At 38.2% G+C, this 10,184-nt stretch overlaps 1 protein-coding gene across 7 annotated transcripts in view; it reads left to right on the plus strand.

Annotated features, from left to right (window-relative positions):
* The window catches only part of LOC106881088 (uncharacterized), a 465,749-nt gene that overhangs the window by 414,611 nt on the left and 40,954 nt on the right, over positions 1–10,184 (plus strand). For all 7 annotated transcript variants that reach the window (XM_052972353.1, XM_052972351.1, XM_052972350.1 and 4 more), the window contains 6 exons: positions 465–618; positions 3,111–3,202; positions 3,932–4,151; positions 7,040–7,212; positions 7,733–7,946; positions 9,620–9,775. In XM_052972353.1, the coding sequence (XP_052828313.1) occupies positions 465–618; positions 3,111–3,202; positions 3,932–4,151; positions 7,040–7,212; positions 7,733–7,946; positions 9,620–9,775 (1,009 nt within the window). The remainder of the gene's footprint in view (positions 1–464; positions 619–3,110; positions 3,203–3,931; positions 4,152–7,039; positions 7,213–7,732; positions 7,947–9,619; positions 9,776–10,184) is intronic.

Here is a 10,184-nt window from a genome sequence, read left to right on the forward strand (position 1 = left end):
CATTACACACATACATACACAGTTTTTAATGAATGAAAGGATACAGATTTAGACACATGAGGAAGTGTTGTGTTTCAAGATCATTAAACTAACGTACATCACTGCAAGGGATATTAAAAAAACAAAACATTTAGTAATAATGGAGCCCCTGTTCAATTGTACAACCTGCTATAAATAGCTGTAAAATCTCCTTCAAACCACCTCTTACTGTCTTAGAAATATTCAATAAATCAGTTCTAGATATGCACAGTTTATAAAAAAAAATTTAATCAGAAGATCACAGCCTTTCACTTGAGCCTGCTCACTTTCATGATAACTTCAGGGTTAAACAACAACAGACAGACAAACATTCAACACGGAATATGCAAATTAATTAATGTGTGTGTGTGTGTGTGTGTGTAAATGCGAATGTGATTTCACTTGAGTTCTGTTTAACTTTGTGTTTCTCTTTGTTTTATTTGTAGGAAAAGGATGTAAGAAGAAAATCGTTTCTTCTTTGTGGTCTGACTCCTTACACAATGTACAATTTCAGTATATCTTGCCTGCCTCAGCTCACAGACACTAATAAACCATTCTGGAGTGACAAAACCAAGATAACTTTCAAAACACCATCAGAAGGCAAGTACCATAAAGATTTATGGGAAATCTTATTGATTGTCTAGACTGTATTTTTGCGTGTGTGTATGTGTTTTGGAGGGTATATGCATATGTTTTGTTTTATATATCATCATCATGACACGTAAAAGCACCCACTACACTCTCTGAGTGGTTGGCGTTAGGAAGGGCATCCAGCTGTAGAAACTCTGCCAAATCAGACTGGAGCCTGGTGTTGCCATCCGGTTTCACCAGTCCTCAGTCAAATCGTCCAACCCATGCTAGCATGGAAAGCGGACGTTAAACGATGATGATGATCATCATCATACAGTGTTTTAAATCTGGGTTTTATCCCCATTAACGGAGGTGACCGGATCTATCTCAGTGCCATAGCAATCGCCCTCACACCATCTCGCCATCTTGCCCCAATTTTGGGCGTCCTCACCTCATTCCATTCGCCCTTGCCAACCATTCCACCGATTCCTCCAATCCTAGCATTCCCATCAAATCCTCAGTCCTGCTCTTACCAAACAGCTTCACCCCACACCCGCACATTTCTCTCACCATTGCTCTCTCAGTCCTTCTCAAAATTACCATCTCTCTCTCCCTCAGACACCATGTCTCACTCCCATACAGCATTGCAGCTCTCACACAACTCTTATAGACCCTTCCTTTCATCTTTAAGATATATATATATACATATATATATATATATATATATATATATATATATATACACACGTATGTTCTGTTATTCTTCTACTATTTTCAATCATTAGACTGCAGTAATGTTGGGCAGTGCTTACAAGTGTTCTGGTTAATCAAGTATATTGCCGCCTCCATACTTCGTTTGATACTTATTTTATCAATTTCTATTTATCGAATGGCAAAGTCTGCTTTTGGAGTGAAGGCTCATAACACACAAATAAAATAACACATGGTATTTTTGATGCTTTGATTCTACTATCCCTTGCAACTCACATGCATGCACGCATACATGCACGTTTGAAAAATGGACAAGAGTTGGCAACAGGAAGAGCATCTGGTTGTAAAATGCAGACATAAATGCAATGAACAATATATATATATATATCTAGAGAGAGAGAGAAAGAGAAAGGTTGACAGACAGATATTTGCATGTATGTGTATAATCAGTCTTGAACAGCAAATGGATTTGGAGAGATGGCATCATGATATTTGGCATGTCTTGGACATTTTTAGACCTGGTGGAGCCCATTCCTGTTGAAGTCTTTACCACAGCTCATCTTCTTCCAGAAAAAGGGTAGGACAAGAATTGTCCCCAACGCAGGACTGGTACTGTATTAACACCAAAAGCCCAACAGGATGAAAGATAAAGTTGTCCTCAGTGGTATTTAAACTCTGAACAATTACTGCAAGATAATTTATCCAACAAATTGCCGTGTGTGTATGCACATACGCACACACATTCACATATGCATTGGACAGACTTCTGCACAGTTAAACTTTTCAGTCACACTGCCATGTCTGCTTTCTAACTTTTCAGTCACACTGCCATGTTTGCTTTGCTATGGCTTTGTGTTTCTCAATGTCTTTTATGAGAATGTTTATTATAAGTATTTGTAATATCTGCAGTGTATAATGAATTTTTTTAATTTTTTTTATGAATGAATTAATTACTCTAAACCTCAACTACTACATACACACACATATGTATGTATATGTGTGCGTGTGTGTGTATATATATATGTATATATATGTATATATATATATATATCATCATCATCATCATCATCGTTTAACGTCCGCTTTCCATGCTAGCATGGGTTGGACGATTTGACTGAGGACTGGTGAAACCGGATGGCAACACCAGGCTCCAATCTAATTTGGCAGAGTTTCTACAGCTGGATGCCCTTCCTAACGCCAACCACTCATATATATATATATATATATATATATATATATATATATATATGGTGGAGATGCAATGGCCCAGTGGTTAGGGCAGCGGACTCGCAGTCATAGGTTCGCGGTTTCGATTCCCAGACCGGGCGTTGTAAGTGTTTATTGAGCAAAAATACCTCAAAGCTCCACGAGTCTCCGGCAGGGGATGGTGGCAAACCCTGCTGTACTCTTTCACCACTACAACATATTCGTAACATCTTTAACAACTTGATGATTTGTCTGAATAAGACTGAATAGTTTCATGAAGATTTTGAGCTTATGCTCTTCATCAGAGGCTAGGAAAGAATACAAAAGTGTTGTTTGCCTGGCTGATAGTACCTTAAATAGCACCCATGAATTGTAGTCGTGGTCATTGCCAGTGTTATGTAAATGGCACCTGTACCAGTGGCATGTAAAAGTACCCATTACAAACCTAAACTGGAACCTGGTGTAGCTCATCAGTTCCAGTCAAAACATCTCACCCATGCCAGCATGGAGAGCAGACATTAGATGATGATGATGATGATGATGATGATGACTACAGAGATAATTCTTTGATTTATTTATTGATATATTTTGTTTAATTATTTCAGTTCCTGAGAAAGCACCCGCTATACCCGGTACCTATTTCAGAATGGCCCAACAGACGAACAAACACTGTTCTCAAGTTATACTGTATTGGAAAGTATGTTACCTATTGTATAAGTTATCTATGTTGACAGGTGTTATAATGAATTTAAATCTAGATTTGACTCAAACTTTATATATGAAAATCAAAGTTGACTCTGATGATATTTCCAACTCAAAAAAACATGAAAGATTCTTAACTTAAATATTTTATCATTGGTTTCAGCCATTGGACTATGACTATGCTGGAGTACAATATCCAAATGTTTTTAGTCAATTTAGCCACAGATCAGTCCTGATCAAGCAGACCTATTATCAAAGGTGTTTTTGCTATGATCATCCTGTTTTTTTTATATATTTAGGGCAGTGTTTCTCAACCTTTTTACCCTTGTGTAACCCTTATAATAACCCTTGTACAAAAAAATTATATACCATACCTTTCTCATATTTTTTCCCCATAGTTCACGTAGTAAATGTCATATATATTTATATATTACGATCATGAATTTAGCATTAGTTTATCTCACTCTTTCTCGTGGAACCCCTAGGAACATTTTGTGGAACCCTGGTTGAGAAACGTTGATCTAGGGCTTTATTGTCAGATGTGCCCTACTTTTACTCCTTTCCTTCTTTTATTTTTTTTATAGATGGTAGAATGTAATTTACATTCAGAGATTTGACTAACATTTCTAAGAAAGCATGCAGCCACGTAGAGATTACCTTATTAACTTTTACATGTTTTATTTCACTTTACTGATATTGAGTTCTTCATTCTTTTAATTTTCAGAAAGTTCCTCTTCGATTTCAATATGGTAAACCTCAAGGCTTCTTGATTCAGTACCGGCCAAAGCATGAGAACTGGATGGAAGTAGAAGTGAGACAAGGACTTGCCTCTGCAATGATTTGCCTCAGAGCTGATAAAGCCTATGAATTACGTCTTTATGCCAGAAATGACGTTAATTTCTCTACAGGATACTCAACTCTGTTCATTGAAACTGTTGATGGAAGTAAGTTGACTTCAAGCTTAGACTTCTGTGAGAGAAGTACCTACATTCTGATATATTCAATTTACTAAATAATGATTCCTCTCACTGTGTTACTTGGTAGGAGTGACACCAAAATTCAAAATAACTGTCTATGACCTTACTGGTAGCATCCTTGTACAGCCCTCACCAACCATTTATCCCTAGTTTCCACATTGACCACCAGATAAGGGATCAGGGGACCCTGTCAAAGGCTTTCTCTGGCTAGATATTTCTCCTGCAGTTGCCTTACCAGAAATATAGCATCAATGGTGCTTCTACCTGGCACAAAACCAAACTGCATCTTATCTAGACTAACTCTCTACCTGTATATCTCTAGTTGACAGTTGTCAATTGTGGAACACAGCTGTCACTACATAAACCTGATGATTGCATAACACATGAAAGTACTGGTTTATTTCAATATTGTGAAATTGTAAAGCTGTAAAAATTGCAAATAATAAAATGTGAAAATCAGACTAAGTTAGAATTTCATTGATTACTATCCTTACATTGATTAATGTCCTTACCTTTACTCCTACTTGCTCAAGTTTAAATCTCTTGAGCACTGCGAAGTGTATCCTATATGGAGAATATCTGTCTCTCATCTATAAACTATAAATTCATATATTCATAACTGCATACATGCATCCATGCACACGTTTATATGTGGTCATTGTATCCAAGCTATAAACCCTTGTGATGTCACTGATTCCACTATTTCTTATATTTACCATTAACCCTTTGTTATAATCCTCCATCCATTCTCCTCATTCCCACAGGTATTTCTCTAAACAACCATAAATCCCTTAAAGTCTGAAATCTTTTCCACTATTACTGCTGCCATTTATAATCACCAGGCACATATGTTTAGCTGCCATTTTTATCACCATCTTCACTATCTAAATTGCATTATGTACCTATCATTAGCAGTATCATTCACATTTGTTTGTAAGTGTGTGACAACTTGGTCAGAACCACTACAATTCTTTCTAATTTTGACACAAGGCCAGCAGTTTTAAGGAGAAGAATCAAGTCGTTTACATCAGCCTCCAATATTTGACTGGTACTTTATTTCATCTGCCTCTAAAGGATGAAAGGCAAAGTTGATGTTGTGGCGAGAGTCATTGACACCCCTGGTCGATCAGAAGAATGGACTAGCCGAACTCTTATAAAGTGTAGTGGTCGGTAGTAGTCGGAGAGAGCATTTAGTAGTCTCTTGAAGTACATTGTGTGAACACACTGATTAAACCTCCACTGCATGGTTTATCTATACCAACCTGTGGCAAGATTTAGGCTGAGGTTGGAAAGAGACAGAAGAAACACTGCTAAGCATTTCTTTTGATGTGCTAACATTTCAGCCAGCTTGTTGCCTTGATTACAACTACATTATTAACACAAACGAACTAAATCCGTAACAAGCTTTACCCATCATGGTCACCATTGTCACTATCATCATTATTCCTACCACCCTCACCATCACCACCACCACCAATATCATTTTTAATGTTTATTTTTTTTACCATGTTGACATGAATGTGGCGTATCCTCCTCCTCCTCCTCATCATCATCATCATCATGTCTGCTTTTCTATGCTGACATCAGTTGGACTGGTATATTTCAGCACAGTCTCTCATCACTTGTTCTAATCCCTCGGCATTTTTTTTTCCATGAGGTCCAGCATCCTGTAACCAGATCTCAATACTTCTCCCCTCATCTTCTTCAGTCTTTCTCTTTTTTGCAGCCTCCTTCCACTTATATTTCCTGGCTATACTTGTAGTACTACCCAATAAATTACACCGTATATGTAACTTAGATACAGTGCAAGTCTTGATCATGTAATAGGTGTGGCAGTATTTTATATGTCAGACAGTGTATGTAAAGTCAAAGTCAAAACAGAAATTTTGTTTGTTTTATTTTTTGTTTATTTTTTTTTTCATTCACATAAAAAGACTTCCCATCATCATCATCGTCATTGTCATTTAACTTCTGCTTTCTATGCTGGCATGGGTTTGACTGGAACTGGGAAGCCGCAGGGCTGCACCAGATTGCAGTCTTGATTTGGCATGGTTTCTACAGCTGGATACTATTCCTAATGACAACCACTCCAAGAGGGTAATGGGTGCTTTTTATGTGCTACCAGCACGGATGCCATTTACATGACACTAGTAATGGCCACGACTATGATTTCACTTGGCTTGACGAGTCTTCTCAAACACAGCATATTGCCAAAGCCCTTAGTCACTTATCATTGCCTCCATGAGGCCCAACATTTGAAGAGCATGCTACCGGTAACAACCTCAATCAAAAATACAGTATCCACTTATAATTATCACATATCTTTACATACTCTATTTTGTTTCTTTTTATGCATTTTTATGTATTCTTTGAAAAAATTTGTTTTTCTTTATTATTTGCATATAAGTCTACCTTGGAGTACTTACCTTGTGGAGGCGCAGTGGCCCAGTGGTTAGGGCAGCGGACTCACGGTCATAGGATCGTGGTTTCGATTCCCAGTCCAGGCGTTGTGAGCGTTTATTGAGCGAAAACACCTAAAGCTCCATGAGGCTCCGGCAGGGGATGGTGGCGAACCCTGCTGTACTCTTCCACCACAACTTTCTCTCACTCTTACTTCCTGTTTCTGTTGTGCCTGTAATTCAAAGGGTCAGCCTTGTCACACTGTGTCACGCTGAATATCCCCGAGAACTACGTTAAGGGTACACGTGTCTGTGGAGTGCTCAGTCACTTGCATGTTAATTTCACGAGCAGGGTGTTCCGTTGATTAGATCAACTGGAACCCTCGATGTCGTAAGCGACAGAGTGCCAACAACAACTGGGGTACTAACCTAACAACTTTTATTTTCTTTCCACAGGACCTGGACAACCCGTAAATTTCACTGCTGAAACTCTACCAATTAAAGGGACAAGTTTATATAATTTAACATTGAGCTGGGGAAGGCCATCAATAGATGTAAAAGGACTCAAATCTTGGAGATACTTGCTCATGTGGTGCCATAAGTCATCAAACATTATTTATAACTGTGAAGTAAGTTACTGAATTTATAAATTCTATTTGTAAAGAAAAAGATTTTTAGTTTCAGTTGTATCTCAGATGGGTTGTGTGGTGGATGTGACTGAAAGGATTGAGGAAAGACTCCTTTCATCTTTGGTCAATCCCTCATTGACCTTTTTAAGTTCCCCTTAGAAAGGAAATTGCAGAGATTAAGAGGGAAGTGCTCCCTTCCTGTGAATTTGTGAAAAGATGGGTGAATGGTCCTACTCTAAGCATGCACCTATAGATTGGAGAGCATGGTCAGAGTAAACATGAATCTGTCTAGTACCTCGACTGGCCCTAGCTGGAGTGTCTCCTGTAATAGGAGGACTCTAGTATCTTATACTTTGTATAATATTATGTCATTTCACCAATTTTTCCATTTCTTCCTCCCCGTCTTTTATGTAAATCCCCACACAAGTTGTTGTCTGTCCTTGTGATGTCCCCCTCATCTATGCCCTTGTGGCTAATAAAAGAAATTGTTGTTGTTGCTATTATTATTATTATTTCATAGGACGATCCACAATGGATTCATTTACCAAATTCCACACTTGAACATTCCATGAAGGTTAAAGGTCGTTTTATGAAGAATTTAATCTTTGGACTTGCAACCAAAGCCACGTTTGCAGATGTAGAACCAAGACTAGAAGACGGTAGTAGAACTGATTATGGGAAGAATATTAGCAGTAGCTTGGTTTGGGCTCCGTGCATATTCAGAAAAGACTGGAGTAAGTTGATCCCTTTTTTTTCTATCTCTGTAAGTCATATTATACTTGTAAATCTGAGAGCTCAGCCTTTTTGACATTTCGTACCATAATAGGAGTGCAATTACACCTTCAGATTACACCCTTATAAGAAGGGGTGGGTATAGGATAATGTGATACTGAGCGCATATGCCCTGAAAATGACAGTGATCGTTGCTGGAATGTCCTTTATAGGCGTGGCTGTGTGGTTAAGGAGTGTGCTTCTTAACTGCATGCTTTTAGGTTCGATCCCACTGCGTGGAAGGGAGCTTTGTACAACTACAGCCGGGCCGACAAAGACTTGTGAGTAGATTTGGTAGACAGAAACTGAGAGAAGAACGTCGTATACGTGCGCGTGTGTAAGTGCGTGCGATACTCAGGTTATAAAGGGAAAGAACTCAGCAAACTATTTACTGAATAACTTAATTTTCCAATTTCAACTTATTTTATTTTTTAATCTTTACATTTTAGTCTTGTGTTCTTTTAGGACCACAAGTCTTGTGACTGTGGCCTTAATGAAATTTCGCATTAGATGATTTTTTTTTTCTGTCGACAGCCTAGTGTTAATTTCATTCTGGTTTCTGGTTTCATCAAATCACTAAAGTACTCGCCGATGTAAAGGGACGCAACTCGATGCACTGTTTTGCTGTAATGTACATACAAACATTTTATGTGTGTGTGTGTGTATATATATATATATGTGAATATATAGTAGGCTCAGGCGTGGCTGTGTGGTAAAAATCTTGCTTCACAACCACATGGTGTTGGGTTCAGTCTCAATGCATGGCACCTTGGGTAAGTGTCTTCTACTATAGCCTCAGGTTGACTAAAGCCTTGTGAGATTTGGTAGACGGAAACTGAAAGAAGCCCGTTGTGTATATATGTATATATATATTTGTGTGTTTGTTTGTCCCCCACAATTGCTTGACAGCTGGTGTTAGTGTGTTTACATCTCTGTAACTTAGCGTTTCGGCAAAAGAGTCCGACCGAATAAGCATTAGGCTTCAAAAAATAAGTCCCACGGTTAATTTGTTGGGCTAAACCCCTTCAAAGCGGTGCCCCAGCATGGCTGCATTCAAATGACCAAAATAGGTAAAAAGATAAAAGATATATATATATAAATCCACCAACCCTCACCTATTTCTAAGCAAGATAATGTTTTCCCATGACCAAACAGAATTTTGTTAAGGAATGACACTGCTTGTATAACTGTGACAATCATTTTGCAACTACTACATCAAGGCAAGGAGACAAAAACATACACATACATATTCTTATATATATACATACAGGCATGTGCACACTCACACACACATGATAGCCTTTTTTCAGTTTGTATCTACCAAATCCACTCAAAGCTTTGGTCAGCCCAGAGCTGTTGCAGAAGACGCTTGCCCAAGGTTCCACACAGTGGGACTGAACCTAGGAACTTGTGGATAGGAAACAAACATCTTAGCACAAAGACAAACACTTGCACACTGCAACTATAATTTATCAACTTGCTACAATATGATATACACATCTTTACCCAACTATTTTATATAACAATATCTTTGTAAGACCTATGTTATACAATCAATTAATTATGTTAATTGATTATAGTGTATTTGATCAACCAATTATAATTATTCATACATGTTTTTCTGTTACAACTTCAGAACCTCTTGAAGCTCCTTCAGGCATGAACTTTGGTGATATCACAGATAAATCTTTACTGATAAACTGGGACGCAATGAAATGTGAAGAATCTCCAACTCAGATTATTGAGTATCTCATTCATTATTGCCCTATAAACTCTTCGAAAACTTGTCATGGTAAGTGACTCTGCTTTCTTAGTCCCCTTGCTTTCTTCGCATTAAACATTTGTTTTTAAAATGCAGGGATGGGGGTGGGGTGAGAGGGTCCATAATCAATTATTGAATCTTTCTTTAAGCAAATTTAATATTGTTGTGGTTGTTTGTTGTAGTTTAGCAACAAGTCGGCCCAAGATTGAGTAGATCCATGAGCAGTCGTGTTCCAGCCAAAGCTACCCCCATGTTAATTTTAAGCATAATACCTTTAGGACCTCAGGGGATGGTGGTGAACCCTGCTGTACTCTTTCACCACAACTTTCTCTCACTCTTACTTCCTGTTTCTGTTGTGCCTGTAATTCAAAGGGTCGGCCTTGTCACACTGTGTCACGCTGAATATCCCCGAGAAGTACGTTAAGGGCACACGAGTCTG

This window comes from Octopus bimaculoides, chromosome 13 (genome assembly GCF_001194135.2).
Source record: "Octopus bimaculoides isolate UCB-OBI-ISO-001 chromosome 13, ASM119413v2, whole genome shotgun sequence".
NCBI classification, from domain to species: Eukaryota; Metazoa; Mollusca; class Cephalopoda; order Octopoda; family Octopodidae; genus Octopus; species Octopus bimaculoides.